General features: G+C 36.8%; 1 protein-coding gene across 1 annotated transcript in view; it reads left to right on the forward strand.

Moving 5' to 3' along the window:
* Positions 1-16,733, forward strand: part of spock2 (SPARC (osteonectin), cwcv and kazal like domains proteoglycan 2) — a 78,562-nt gene that overhangs the window by 12,003 nt on the left and 49,826 nt on the right. The window contains exon 2 of the mRNA XM_005156942.6: positions 16,223-16,268. Coding sequence (XP_005156999.1) covers positions 16,223-16,268 — 46 coding nt within the window. The remainder of the gene's footprint in view (positions 1-16,222; positions 16,269-16,733) is intronic.

Raw genomic sequence — 16,733 nt, forward strand, 5'->3', positions numbered from 1 at the left:
TTTTTATATGCATGTCAATTTAATAAATAATATTTCTGCTACAAAACAAGCAAAAGATTATAATAAATCATTCAATTCAATGATGAAAGCTGCAAAGCAGTCATCAGTAAATAAATAAAAAAATAATATACAAATCAAAAAAGAATAGACAAAAGAAAGTAAGTAAAGTCTCACTTCTATCACTCTTTAAAAGTTTTGGTTTCAGTTTGTGTCAATTTAAATGTTCAGTCTGAGCTAATTTTCATTTTTCTGTGTTAGTGGAAAAGCTGGCGAGTCAGCCGACCTATTTTATGAGCAGGCAGAGCAGGATTCTTGCGCTAACCATCGGCGCAATACCGGTCTTTGTTATGAGCCGCAGTATCAGTGTAAACTTAGTAAAGGCGAGCTTCTTTGGCGATGATATGTACAGTATTAGATTTGACTTTTAGCGGACATTTGCGCTGAACACGCAGTGAATGCATCGCATGGAGATTCGGGCACCTTCTCCAAGAAGCGCGTACTCGATTGATTTCAGCTGGCGGATCATGACCACGTGACGTGTCATGATCGCTTTCATCTGCGCCTCAACTTTAGGTGGGGTTTGCAAACCTGTGTGCTTTAAGTCTTTACTCTTTAGCCGTTTGCATTTCCCGTGGTCATAAAAGCTCCTTCCCTGTCATCTGACAGCGGAATACCTTGAGTGAATGACAGCTAATATGAACCAATATAGCGGCAGGGAAGAGCGATTCAGCACGTTTTTACAAAAAATCAAAACAGGTTGCACTACAACCATTATCCGCAGTCGCACTAATGCGCCCAAATATATTATGAGGTCACATAGATTAATTTTCGGGCGCATATGCGACCAAAATGGTCGCAATTTCGAGCCCTGTAAGTTATTTGAGTCATTGCAAAGATGTATGGATGCAGTCGTCCAAGCTCATGGGAGTCATACACAATATTAATTCTTTTCCACTGCCCCATGACTTTATATTCTATACTGTACATTATTATTGTTAAGAAAACAGACTTGTGTCTAAGCAAATCAGACCTTACTGTCCTAATTAAATAGTTAAAATCCAAGGCATGATCATTTATTTTGGTAAAATAAGCGTGATCTAGAGGCCTTTGCCTTTCGAACAAGCCACTTCTGATACCAAATGATCAACTAGAAGTGAAGTTAATATTTGTTGTTCCTAAAACTTGGATAGGCGACAGGACTTCTGACAGGTAGTGTATGTTGGAATATTTCTAAATATATTAGATTTCTATATGGGTATGACACCTAGTTTGTGGATTTGTGAAAAAAAGCCATGATTGTGAAATAATAGTCATCTAAATGTACTGCTCCCAAACTTGGTCAATAAAATATTATTTTAGATAATAAATCATTTATTCAGCCAGTTTGTTCACACTTATGAACGCTATATGTTAAGGCTTTTATTGTTCAGCTGTTCACATTATTTTTTAAAATGTGGCCTATATCAGATTCCAGTGTGTTCATGTTTATTTATGAGTTGATGTGCCTTGGAAGCCTATGAAATTATGAACAGGAGATAAGGATAAAGACAAGTATGAGGAGAAAGAGAGCAAAGTTTTTAAATATTTACAGTGCAACCTCTTAAGATTATCTTGCATAAAGTCATTACTGTAATACTTATGAGTTCAACCCCTCACCCTCCCTCTGCTGACTCCACAGCATCTGTCTGTAATATTCACAGTGTGACCACAGAACCACCGGTATGTCAAATCTCTGGGGTGACATTTATGATGAATGTTTATCTAGTGACATTAAAATTGAATGACTTCCATTATGATGGTTCAGACTGAGGTTGCACAGCAAGTTACCTGACCTGTATTCGATTTAGGTATACATATACATTACCCAAATAAGAATTAGAATTTCAGAATCAGTCATGACAATGGGTCACATGGAGGAAAAAAAATAAAAAAATAAAATTATTATATATATATATATATATATATATATATATATATATATATATATATATATATATATATATATATATATATATATATAAGCCCAAACTCACCTGGCAAATACTGACTGCCACTTATTCAAAGTCAAATTAAAGCTGAGAAATATTTTTTCCACTATGATTCCTCTTGTACATCGTATTATTTTCTTTTGTGAGAAATCTGTGTTATTTCCGGTCCAAAAAACTTTCTGGTTGAATAAAAGTAACTTTAAGTCAGAATTGCTCGGGGTATGAATAATTTCCAACTTAACTGTGTATATTTTCTGGATTCAGAATACTGTGTATATTTTCTGGATTCAGAATGTAGCCTAAGGGTCATGATGCCAACCATGCCAACTAGTGGCAACAACAGCTGTGACTGTCTGGGACAAAAAGCTGGCTTGAACACACAAGCTAGTACATGCATTTATGCCTGCACAGTGAAATACTGTAATTCTCTATAGTGTTTGTTTGTAATTCAAAAAGAGAAAGTAAAAACTAGGATAGCAAGTATACAAACTCTAAACAAGGCAGAGCTTAGTATGTTAATATGAATTATCTTGATCATTATGTTGAATGACATAATTTAGATGTTCAGTTGTGAAGTAAAAACAATTTTTTTCTATGCTTTGATTTTTATTTTTTTATTTTTTTGGTTTTAATCTCTTTTTTCGTTTTTTAACATTGGATTGGACAAAATGTCTCCCATGTGAGCTTGGCTACACCTGGCATTTGGAAAATCTTGAAAAATCTGCCCAACAGATGCTTAATGACAATGTGGCTGACCGTTGGCTCAGAGTATCACAGCCTTAATCCATTTAATAATGAAATGTAAATGAAAATTAAACCATGGCTTTGTTTAAAATGGTATAATTTAAGGCCTATTCTCAGCCTTTTTCAGCAGCACTGATTCAGAAGTATTTTTAACATAATTTTTTCACACAAGTCCTTGTTAAAGAGCATTACGAGCTATTTACCAAAAAAATCAGCTGCAACATGAATTATATCTTATAATTTATAATATAATATACAATAAATGATAAAAAAAATAATAATGAAAGTCAGATGAGAAGACAAAGGTACAAGGCAGCTTTAGTAACAAAAAACCTGTGATAAATTGCAAATGACTTAGTTAAACTGAAAACAATGCATTTATAAGGTCCAATTCTAACGGAACCCTCTAGATATATAATAAAACAAAGAAACTGTATCATTAACTTTAAGAAAAATTGTTTCCAATGAATAAATGAAGCTACAAGCAAAGGCGTGGTCAACCATGGCCATTTTGTTCTCGCGTCATCAGACCGACCGAGGGTTACCAAACAAGGGCATAGAGGCAGAGCGTCAGTGGAGCAACAGATGCCTGCTAGCATTTTGCTTTTTGAGGAATGCTTAATATGTGACTCGTTTGCGTTCTGACCATATGTGCTTGGTTGTGTCCTACATCAATACACTGTTTAGTCTTTTAAAAACATTGTTGTAATACATTGAGCCACTAAACATTGATCTTTTGAAGTTTTTCTACTGGAGAAAAACGCGTATAACTCCCAAATACTTCAAATATAGTCTGTGTTAGTAAATTCTATTTATAAAATCCAGGAATAAAACTGTATGACAACGTTTCAGACGTTTCAGCTAATCAACCTGTCAGATTCTGGAGTGCATTCAAGTTCTAAAGTAAATTATAAACGATAAATTATCCTAAATAAAACAAATACATTTTTAGATATGATAAGTAATTAAGAATTTCACTCACCTAGGAAATGGAGGCAACTTGATTGGTTTGTGAGCACAATTAGGTGCACACAGTATGCCATATCATCTGATAATTGTAGGAAATAATTCCAAAAGACAATTGCTTGTGTAAAGCCACATGAAATAATAAAAAAAGTGATATAAATGCAGAGTTCAGCGACTAATCAGCCGGAATCAGCTGAGGTGAAGTGACGACAAGCAATGAGACCTAGCTGTCACTCAAGTGGCCACGCCCTTAACTATGCAGACTTAATATAACTTAATATAAAAGAAACATATGAGTTATAATCCCCCCTCCCACTTCCACAGTTTTCATGGGGGGTAAATTTAGTTTTCAGCTGTAAAATTGGCCAATTTAACATTGCAGTCAATAAACATCTGGAGCCCCCAAAGGCGAGTCGATGAATTGCAGTTTCAATTACTTCTGTACTTGCTTCACGAGGGAGAGCAGGATGTTGCCGCTTGGATTAAACAAGATGATTAGATGTTATAAATTTGAGAGATTGCTCCGTATTTTAAGTTTCTATACAGAGAAGTCACATTTTGATCATCTATTGGTCTTACACAATCACGTGATGCGATTTCGCAGGTCAGAGTTCACCAAGCTTAAACTAGGCAACATGCCAAACTTGTCGCACAAGCATACTTTTTATGTCTACCACATTAGCTTGCGTATGAGTAGAAGTCAATGGGGCAAAAAGTGCACTGCGACCATGGCTTGAATGACAAGAACATGGGCAGCCAATCAGAAACCACACAACTTCAAAGGCCAAGGCAGAAGAACAGTGCAATGTATCATGATTAAACTGTTACACAACACTTAAGCATTTAATTGTGTTCCATCCTGAGGCGCAAGTTGACACGATTTATCACAAGCTACATGTAAGTAGCTGAAATTGTTCATATTACAGTGTGATCTCATTGTCCATCTGTGTGTTGTCCATTATAGCGTATTATTATATCGCTCCGTATCTGCTGGGCATCTGTGCTTGATGGATCACTTCATCTGTTTACAATGAGTCAGGCCCGGAGAAGTCAAGCCATCTCAAATTATTACTTGTCTCATGCATCAAAGTGCACTCGGAAACTTCTTATGTCTTGATAAGAGAGAAATACAAAAGTCAAAACCCTCGGTTGTATGTTTTCACTTAAAGGCGTGAGTCAGTGACAGACGCTCTTAGGGCTTTCTCGCTGAAAAGTCAGCACTCTCTTTGGATTTCTGTCCTGGAGGAGCTCTTGGCTGTACAGAAACTCTTTAAGAATGGCAGGCTGAGGGTTTTTCTACATGTGGAAAGCCAGGATGTGTTCACAGTCGAGGGAGAGGGCTGTTAGCGGAGCTTTTGATGTGCCTGTGTGCGGTTAATCTGAAAAGCCCAGTCGGAAAAGACCCAGTGCATAAATCAAGTGGGAGGATTGTGCTTGCCTGTCAGCTATAGCCTTGGTGTGACAATGAAAACATAGTTTGGATGGTGCCGATTTAATGTGGAATCTGTTTTCCTCTGGATTTCTTTGCTGGTGGAACATGAGCGATTACATTCAGAGTCAAAGGGAGAAACGGATGTGTGGGTCCTCAGCTTCATGCGCCGCCTGAGGTGTGCTGGAAGGAGCCTTCGTGATTGCAGGCAACGCTGTGGAGTGATGAATGTGTGGGTGTGAGGCCATTTTGAGGTCATTACCACAAGGGTCCATCCGCCTTTAATCAATTATGGAAGGCTGCTTGACTGTGCGCCTACAACACGGAGTCGTTTTGAGCATGCAAAACTTGTCAAAGTAGATCTGTGGAAGAACTGAAAAGGCAAAATAGTGACAGCCAAACTCAAATCCCCTCAAGGTTGCAAGGCATGGCATGAAATTGAAGAGACAACAAGGTGGGAGGCCACACACTGTAAGCAGGGTGTCAGACTAAATAGTGAGATGGGATGACTAAGGATATATTTCAGAGTAAAATTAATTGCTTGATGTAGATTATTGTTCAGTTGTTTGTTATCTTATTGAGTACTTTTTAATTTAGTCTTCAAAAACAACTGCTGTGTGTTGAGATAAAGAGGTACAAATAGACCCTTTTCACATTTCCGGGTTTCTCAGTAGTAGAAGGCCTCATGGTTGGATAAACATAGAGCGCAATGAATGGGAGAGTAGAATAAATAATTTTTTTACAATCCTATTTGCTTAAAGAGCCCATATTATACATGAAATAGGGTCATATCCTGGTTGTAAGGGTCTCCAACAACAGTCTAATATGCATGCAAGGTCAAAAAACACTTTCATGGTCTTATAATCTGCATTTATTTTTACCTAATTATCCCAGCGACTCCTGTATGAATCGTCCAGTGATTCATTTGTTCCCAAACCCCTCCTTAGCGCGGAGCTAATCTGCGCTGATTGGACCGATGACAGTCTGTCGCGATTGGTCGACTGCCTTCAGTCAGAGAGGGAAATGGCCAATAGCTAATCAGCAATTTAAAAAGTAATCACAGTTCATACACGCTCGATAGTGCAGACGTGGATTTTAGCTGCCACACTATGGCGAGTGGATAGTGCCACGGATAACCGAACGAAGGAGACAGTCGTGTACTGGCCATACCACACACACACACACCTCCGGATGACAACGCTCCCGCTTCCGCCCGCACCCGCCAGGTTTTAGCCTGAGAACCCGCTCCGTTTTCTGCCCGCCGCGCCCGGTCCCGCTAGAGCGGAGAACACAACCAAAAATCACCCAGTATACAGTCCAGACAGCCAAGCTGTCGTTCGTTCGTTCGCTCGCTCTCTCTCTCTCTCTCTCTCTCTCTCATACGCGCGCGTGCGCACTAACACACACACAAGCACCACGCAGACTCTCTCTTTCTAATTCGCATAGCAATATCCGTGATATTGCTAGACAGCCCGCTCCCGTCCCAAATTAAACCCGTTACCGACCGCTCCCGCGATTTATTTGGAAATTTATTCCCGCGGCTGTCCCCGCGCCAGATTTCTGCGGCGCGGGAATAAATTTCCGAATAAATCGCGGGTGCAGAACTCTAGCACGGAGCTCCATAAACAAACAGCACGCGTCGCGTTTTTAACGTGACTTTGCACGCGATAAGATAAAATATCCAGTTAACCTGATACAGTACACGCGGTTACAAGTAACAAATCACAACTAAATACATTTGCAAGCAAGAGTAAACGAGGCAACAACTTTAACCGCACGTACTTACACTTGAGAAATGGAAGAAACCCATCCTGACGTCCATCAGTTACTCTTTACTGATCCTTCCTTTAACAAACTCAGATGAAGTATTCTTTGTAGCATGTAGCTTCCAGAAGTTTCCAACTGCTTGGTTATAATGCTGAGGTTTCATCTTTGGGTAGAGACTCAATATATCCATCTGCAGTGTGACTTCAATCGACCGGCATGTTTGTGTGCGTGTGTTTGTGGGTGTGCGTGTGTTTGTGGGTGTGTGTGTGTGTCTGGGTTTCTGCGTCAGAGGGCGGGGCCTCAGGTTTGAAATCTCCCGGGTTTGCGCGTGCACGTGAATAACTTGGTTTCGTTCGTACGTCATGGCGAAACACCTAATGAGTCGGTATCAAGGCGACTCGTTTGAAGCACTATGAGTCGACTCTTTTATAGATGAATCAACCGTTTTAAACACTGTATTCTTACAGATTTAAGCCTTAGCTGGATACTTCGCTTCACTTAGAGCTGTGTTACACACTACATGGAGGGGAATTTTCAAAAACCCATAATATGGGCTCTTTAAATAATGATAGAAAAACTCCACGATGATGTTATCAAGATTTTCAGAAAAAGGAAAAAAAATAGTATAAGACTAATGATGGCAGTCAGAAGAGAGAATAACGTCAAATTTACTCTCAACCCCATGGACGCTGCATTACAAACACTTTGCATAATTTGTTTTTTGTAATTTGAAGATGATAAAATACAATTATAAATGCATAGAAATGTTCTTATATTTATTTTTATATCAAACTTTCAAGGATTTATGATTATGATCAACGTTAAATGCTTCATAACACTCTTGTGCAAAGAATTTTGTTAAACTCAAAAAAGGTGTATGCTGTTTGTTCAAACTACTTACTTAAAATGAGCTGAAACAACGCAATTCTTGAGGTTTTTTTGGAACAACTTAATTGTTTTATGTTTAATCTACCTAAATTTGTAAAAACGTATACATGACTGCTTAATTTCTTCATGTTGTCCCAACACATTGATTGTGTAGAACACTGTAAAAAAATGCAGGGTTCCGCAAAATAACTTCATGTTGTCTCAACACAAATTAAATCAGTTAACGTATTTGTTTTTAGAAAATGTAAGTGGATTGAACATAAAACTGTTAAGTTGTCCTTCCAAAAACTTGTTAATTATGTTGTTTCAACTTATTTTCAATAAGTAGGTTGAACAAACTATTTGATTATGACTTTTAATAATGTTTTCATGTATGTGCACACAATCTTTATTGTGTCTGCCCAGAGGGAACTGTTGTTTTTGTATACTGGTTGGGCGTAAATCTAATCTAAAACCAATAAATTATTGAGTAAACGTGGGGCGACACGGTGGCTCAGTGGTTAGCACTGCTGCCTCATAGCTGGAAGGTTGTTGGTTCGAGTCCTGGCTGGGTCAGTTGGCATTTCTGTGTGGAGTTTGCAAGTTCTCCCCATGTTCACATGGGTTTCCTCTGGGTGCTCTGGTTTCCCCCAAACAGTCCAAAGTTTAAATAAGCTAAATTGGCTATAGTATAATGTGTGTGTGTGTGTGTGTGTGAATGAGTGTGTATGGATGTTTCCCAGTACTGGTTTGCAGCTGGAAGGGCATTCACTGCATAAAACATATGTTGGATAAGTTGGCGGTTCATTCCATTGTGTCGACCTCTGATGAACAAAGGAGCTAACCCGAGGGAAAATAAATGAATGAATATTGGGTTAACGTGGGTTAGAATTTTTTTGGATCATAACAGTTGTGTTTAAAGGATAGTTCACCCAAAACTGAAAATTCTGTAATCATTTACTTACTTTCTTGTTTCAAATCCTTTTAAGACTTTCTTCTGTTAATCAGTCATGCAGTCAGTCATGACCTTTATGGGCTTCGATGGTCATTGAGCATCTTCAAAATATTTTCTTTAGCGTTCAGCAGAATAATTAAGAACATCAAGCTTTGGAATCACTTGAACTTGAGTAAATGATGAGTGCATTTTGATTTTTGGGTGGACTATCCTTTTAAGTACATTTAAACAAACTTTAAACAGTCCTTTTGAACCTGTCACTATTTATAAATCTATATTTTTAGTGAGGTTCCCTGATGCTTTGCACTATCAGTGTCGCAGATTTTTTTCTTAGCCGTACACAATGTACGTTCCTGCATTCCCTCTCTGCATTGTGATGTAACTGTCAAGTACGAGTGCAAAAGACAGATCCAGTTCACCCACAACACATACACACGCATGTATCATGTTTCATCTTCTTCTGAAGTGCCAGTCAGACGCTTGTGTGTCAACTAAACATACACAGGTGTTTTGAGGGTGTCCAAATCAAAGTCGAATTTACAGAGTGCATGTTCAGACATGCCTGATTACACAGCACAGATAGGAAGGATAAAAGAGCTGTCAGTCAGCAGCACAGGAGGGGTTTGCTGGATTCTGGGGTGTTTTTGATGAGACCCGGGTCCTCTGAGGGATAGTGCTGGCAGCCTTCACTCAAGGCAGGCCAAAAAGGAGCTGACTGCATTTATAAAGGAGAGGCTCATATGTGGATGACTGCTTCTCAGATTCTGCTCTCAAGTGCTGCTGACTCTAAAATGTCTCTGTGCTCTTGTATTGTTTCCGTGTCCACATGTGGTCACATTTTGAACTGACATGTTAGAGCTGATAGTTTGAAGCTTCATAATATTAATATGTCCGTTTATCATAGGGCTGGGTTAAAAATATAGATTTTAATCGATTCTCATTTTGATGAAATTAAATTGATTGTTAAATCACAAGAATCCTTTTTTTCTGTGGTGTTTTCTGTTGCTACAACATTTTGTAAATCACTAAGCTTACAAGTTCACACTTATAGATATTAGACTGAATGAAGAATGTACATTTGGTGTGCTGTTTGGGGAGATTTGAGATCAGAATTAGGGTTGGGCTGATAGACAGCACAATGCTAAGCTGTCATCGCCGATCCTCTGCCCCACCCTTGTCGCAAACCCCCTCGCGAAAAATAAACACGGCCCCGTTTACACTAATACGTCTTAGTATTAAAATGTCATTTTAGAACGAAAATGATCCACACCCACACCGTGTTTTACCTAGCATTTCTGAACAGCCCTCCCGTCCGCTGAAAACGCACATTACGTGGCTACACACACAGCCACACACACTGTCATGCGCTCTTCTTAGCTCCAGAGAGCAGTGCACGGCAGACAGTTTATCAAGGTTGTACCGCTGTATCGCTTCTCACTATAGTTGTTAAACGTGATATTTAATTAATCTTGTCTCTATCTAACGACTTTTCGGTCTTTTGAATATATCAGGTAACGTGTCACAGCATCAGTACACTGCTTCAGTCTTTCACTTTCACTTTTTTTTAGTATTTTCAGTGAAAACCTCATATACTTTTGGTTGTGCACCTTTTTTACCGACCTACCTCCCGCGGAAAAAGTGATTGACAGGTGGTAATTTGTGTGTAGCTTATCTTTATTTGTTTATGATTTGTTTATGGGTAAAACAAAGACAATGCAGGTCAGGTAGTTGAAATGGTAGGCTACAAATAATTAATTCGTTATGAATTCATTGATTATTCATAAATAATTAATTCACATTCGCCTATGACGACGATGCCATTGTCCATCGCAATGTTTCATATTAGACATCATACGATGCCAAATTGGTTGACATCGCCCAACCCTAATCAGAATGACGCCCTAGCTTGTGTTATTCCCCTTGTTGTTAGGGATAGAGATAGCCCAACGTCAAATTTGGATACTCGCCCTTGATTAAGTAGAAATCGGATCTAAAATGTGTGGAGTTGGGGTGGTGGAGGGATGAAGAGGGGTGAAGTGTCAAGAGATAATGGAGGTATGAGAAGCTTGATTATTTATGGTGGTTTGGTATTATGATGATTGCATAAAAGAATTGTCAATAATTAATTGAGCTTGTCAAAACATCTGCATGTGCTGATTTGTATAAAAAAATCACGTTGTGATTCAGTAATTTTGATATGAAACAAAGTCTCTGCTTTCACATTTTATTGATTATAATAAATTCAATAAAAATAAGCAAACTGTCAGCCTTTAATATTATAGTAACATCAATTCCCTGTATAAAATACGGTTCAGAATTGGAAATGAACCTATTAAATGCTGTTGTGTATGCCTTGGTCATTGTAATTTCAGTAGACAATGTGTATAATAAGCAGCATGTATAAAAATAAAGATATATGTTAGGGATGCACAATATATTGTTTTAACATTGATATTGCAATGTGCACATCCGTGATAGTCCTAACGCAGGATCTGCAATGTTAAATTCTGACCAGGAGAAACAGGCACATGAGAATTGTGTAGTTTTAATTTAGAGAATTGAGAGTATAACTATAATGGAGTAAAATCTTTTCATTTGCATGTATTTTTAAGGTCTGACAGCATTCAAAGTATTCAGGCACAATAAATTTTACTATTTGTATCTTTAATAAAGAATAATTTTATTGAATTAGTTAGACATCTGCAGTGTTTATTACATTTGATTATTTAAATTTAAACTTAAATTTAAATTTAAACCTGAATACTATTTGACTGCCCTGAAAACCCTAAAACACGGTTTATATATTATAATTATATCATATAATAAAAATATATAAAAAACAAAAACAAATTAAAAGCAAAGATAAAAGTTAAAATACTTTTATCTTTGCTTTTAATTTGTTTTTGTTTTTTGTTTTCATGATTTTTTTTTAATGATTTTTATGAATGATTCACTTCCCTCTAGAATCATTCCACTCAATCTAAATGATTAAATTCTTTTTAAATAGCAGTTTTCAAGTCATCTGGTGAAATCGTTTATATGTATCGTATCATCTGGTGAAATTGTATACAATATTTATAGCAGAAAAACAAAATATTGCAATGTCAGATTTTTTTCAATATCGTTTAGCCCTAACACATGTTGCAAAACAACAATGTATGTCTTTGTTGAATTTATTTTTGCAAAGATTAAATACAGTTTGTAAAATATGGCTGTTTCATGTCTATTGCTTATAAAGTCTGAAGGACTATTTTATGCTGAATTGTTTTTTTATGCTTAAAGAAGTCTTCTTAAGCCTTTTAAGGTTTTGAGAAATCTTAGTGATGGTTATGTGTTGTGATGGTGGTCAAATAAAATTCGATGAAATGTTGTGGCAATATTTTGGTTTTCAATGGCAGTATTCCTCTGCTCTGATTTATCCTTGCGTCTCTTCATAGAGGGGGAACACATTGATGTGACACTATATTTTCCACATACTTCACACTCACTGACTATACAACTCCCTCTTCTTAAAAGTGCATGCCTAAAGGATTTCGGGTTGTGTTTGCATGCGTGGCTTTTTCGATTGGCATAAAGTAATGATAAAAAATATATTCAACACTCTGTCCATTTGATGTTCATTGATATCGACATATGATGTCTAAGTACGCCACACAGCTAAAACAGATTTAAATCATTTTGATATGGGTAAATCAACAGTGTTGTCCAGATTGTTGCAGAGCAGCAGTGAAGTTTCAGCTAGGGCTGCACGATATTGAAAAAATCAAGCAATATTTTTTTATTTTGCGATAAATATTGCGATATGAATACCATTTCACTAAATGGGCTGAAGAACTATTTGGAACAAATTTATCATTGTAGATTGATTGGGGAGTGGGGAGTGCATATGCATAAAATATAAGAAACAACCTAGCATAAATAAATACGATAACGAAAAAGATACAAGTTAATTAAACAACGCTTGATTGTTTTCAGAGGAGTCAAACTGTATTCAGGTATGTTGTAGTTGAATAATCAAATTTTAAACAATACTTGTTTTATAAACAATTAATTTCTGTACAATTTCTTAGGCCTGAATGCTTTTCAGCCCTCACAGTCACAGGCCTCAAAAACTTTTATTATTATTATTATATTAGATATTTTTTATTATATGATATAGTTATAATATATAGACTCAATATTGTGTATACATGTGAAGTGACTATTACGAATGATCACATTGCAATATCAATGCTGAAACGATATATTGTGCTGCCCTTGTTTGAGCCATCCATTTTCTATTGTCTTAGTTTGTGTCATATGGGCCAGATTTATTAACAGCTTGTGCCAGTGTAAACACTCTTTTTCTATAAAAAATACTATCAGGATTTACAACTTTGCTTTGGTGCATTTCTCACAACACTATTTACATTTGCACAATAGTTAATGCATCTCAAAAACAATTAGTGATTTGTGCACATCATAGTAACAGTTTCTCATTCTTTACAACAAATTGCAAATGCTTTTGGACATGCATCGATTGCTTTCATTCGATTGCAACTTTCTGCAGTTTTATTTCAGTCAAAATGAACTAAACTTGTAAATGTTGAATGATCATTCCATATAAATCGTATAGTCCTCCTTACTTAGGTCATTACATACAAAAATGTGGAACTAGTTTTCAAAATCTTTCAAGCTAATTTGATAAAAATCTTCAAATCTTTTTTTTTTTCCTGAAAATGTCCTCTGAATTGAACAATTTCATGAATGATTTAAAGAACTATGTGTGTTGTAGCTTCAGTTCCAATATGTACTGCAATATTTTTCACAGTTGTGCACAGCTCTACCCAAAGGAAGTTTAGGTTTGTTGTAATTAAGGTGTATTTATCCTTTTGCACGATGATGTGAATAAATTAGAATCGCAAAGAGCATATGCAGTACAAATATGAAGCATACATATTCAGCGCTTTTACTCGGATACCTCACTAAATGCAGTGATGTCTAACTTTACTGTAATCTTTACATGGCTGTGCAAATAGTATATAGTGCTGTCTTGAGCTTTTTAATAGCGTGTCACCAAAATCTGACTTTTTTTTGCATTGAAAAAAATGTACAGAGTAAACTGTCATAATGAAAACATGACAAAGCCATTTGACTATCTTGTTCATAAATAATGGTGGCAGGAATTTTTATATTGATGACACTGACACTTTGATTGACATAATACTTGCTTTTGAGGAAGGAGCTATCCATTTTAAGCAAGTGATACACTTTTGCAGGTTATCAACTAGGATTTGCAGTTTGCACTAATTGTTTTGAGAAATGCTTTAACTGTTGTGCAAATGTATATAGTGTTGTGAAAAATGCACCAAAGCCACAGAGAAAAACTATAATAAAGACACAGTGAAACTTAAGCACTGAACAGCTATGGATGCAGATTTTCTGGCTGTCCTTACTACATTTTGTTTTATATGTAAGATATTCCTTTTCCCGAAGCAACATTATCGGAAAATATCTCCAGTACAACACTGTACAAAGTGAGCTACTGAGCAAACTCACCACAAAAGTGTATAGATAGATAGACAGACAGACAGACAGACAGACAGACAGACAGACAGACAGACAGACAGACAGACAGACAGACAGACAGAGAAATACAAAATGGGACAAGGAAGGTGCGGATCCAAACACAGGTTTATCAAGAATGATCAGGAAAGCAACGGTCACAATCAGGAACAGAGTCGTGGTCATAAAACAGGTGGATGGCCAAGAGGCAGGCAGAAGGCAATGGAAAAAAACAAGATGAGGGTCAAAACACAGCAATGCAAGGCAAGGCAAGGCAAGGCAAGGCAAGAGAAAACACATTGTTATATTCACAACTAAAGTATAACAAGACTCAGCAAAGTGTGTGTGTTTGAGAGGTGCATAAATAGTTTGTGTAATTAGTCCTGAACAGTTTCAGCTGTGTCTGTTTGCAATCATGGGGATCTAGGACAGGTGTGTGAGTGGTGCATAATTGGATATGTAGTTCTTTTGCTGGCAGATTTGTAGTTCTCTAGCGATCTGCATGGGCTAGATCGCTGGTGACTGTGACAACCATAAATAGATCAAACGAAAGTTTAAGTACGTTTTTGCTATTTCACCAAATGTAGACTGAAACACACATTTCCAATGAGCCTGTGTTGAAAACTAAAATACCTTAACGCTGTTTTTTTGCTAAATTGCTTTAAATTAGCTTTCTCTACAAAGTACACCCTCAGAAATAAAGGTATGGGAGCTGTCACTGTCACATTTGAACTTAAAGGGTCCATATTGGTACTTCAGAAGCATATATTTGTACCTACAACTTTCAAGAGGTACACCTTTGTACTTTCTAGGTACTAATATGTACCCTTAAGGTATCTTTAGGGATCCTTTAGGTACAAATGTGTACCTTTTGAAAAGAAACCAACTCAGTGACAGCTCTCGTACCTTTATTTCTGAGAGTGTATGGCTGGATTATTCACTGCATTGGTCAATAATGAAAGTGAGTTGAAAGTAAGTGTTTCTTTCTTTAATTTACACATTCGGTCACTTGGAAAACTTTCCACTTCCCTCTGCGCCTTTATTAAACTACACTAATATCCCCTGTTTAGTAATTCTGGCTCATTTATGCCACATACTGCTAAAGTGGACCTATTAAATAAGTGTAACTTTTATTTAGTGCAATACTCGACACTTCTGAAATGATAAATCACCACTTTGCTTATAATTTAAACATTTGCTGCAGAAAAATAATAATGTATTGCACTCTCGTAGCTGACAAAGCCAGATTCGATCAATATGCAATTTCCCCTCCTGTTTACAGCTGCAATGATATATTACCGCTGATGACACTAATAAGCTTTTGAACTTTACAAAAAAGGTTATTATTATTAGTCAGCGAGCCGTAAATGTTATGAGGACCAAGTGTATAATTATCTTAAAGCAACTGCTTCTTTTATAAAGACGCAAGTGGGAATATAACAGATGTATTCAAAGTTTCACCCAGGAGGCAAATAGATGTTTTCCAGCATTTGTAGCATGTCTTTTTTCTTGATAGTTGCTCCTTGGAGATGCATCGTTCTCCTCTAACTGTCTCCTTCTCTTTTGTCTTTGATTCATCCTTCTCACATTTCACCAGGAAGTGGAGGTCAGTAGTGCTGTATCATGACTTTGCTTGTGTTTGATGTCTCTTTTAAAATGTTTCATCTAATATTCTCTGTCAAAGCCGTAGCCTACTTTTTAATGCAGTCTAAATTGCTTATGCGTCTTTGCTTGACATTTCATTCAAGCGTGTTTCACCTCTCAGAATTTTCCTTCCTTAAAGTTTCATCCCCCCTTTTTTTCCATTAGAGCTTTTCCATGGCTTTTCATAATCTTAGTGTTGTATGTTTAAGTTTTGTTTCACAATAGATGTGACTGTGGTAGAAGTATTATTGACTGAAGATTTCAAGTTCATTCTTTGCAGCTCATTTGACTGTTTGACTTCTTTTTCATTTCTGTCAGGATGATTACATCAGATCATGGGATGAAAATCAAGGCTCAAATGAAAGTAAGTGATCTTCAATATCACTAATAGTATTATATTATTGCATTCATTCAATAACTTTTAACCAAATGACCAAAATTGCATGAAATACCAAGCAATAGGATTGTTTATTCTTAAATGAAGCTGCTTCTTTTAAGATTAGGAAGAATGTTCAGAATATATATTTGCAATCACAGAGGAATTGATGCCAGCCTTCTAAAGTTTTGTTTTTATGCACATGTCATGACGTTTGCCATGCATCTTCTTTTCTGTCAGATGCATGCAAGAATCAGCACAGTTTCTGTACTTTATCCTAACAAGTCAGGACCAATCGCAATTCAGTATGCAAATAAATTGAGGCGAGAAGACAAATCACAATTAATGATACTAATAAATTGTAAGAAAGAGCACTCAAGGGCTGTGCACATCACTTGCTCTTATCACTGATGTTTAACAAATTATGACTAAACAAAGGCACTAATGTGAGTG

The sequence above is a fragment of the Danio rerio genome, chromosome 13, assembly GCF_049306965.1.
Source record: "Danio rerio strain Tuebingen ecotype United States chromosome 13, GRCz12tu, whole genome shotgun sequence".
NCBI classification, from domain to species: Eukaryota; Metazoa; Chordata; class Actinopteri; order Cypriniformes; family Danionidae; genus Danio; species Danio rerio.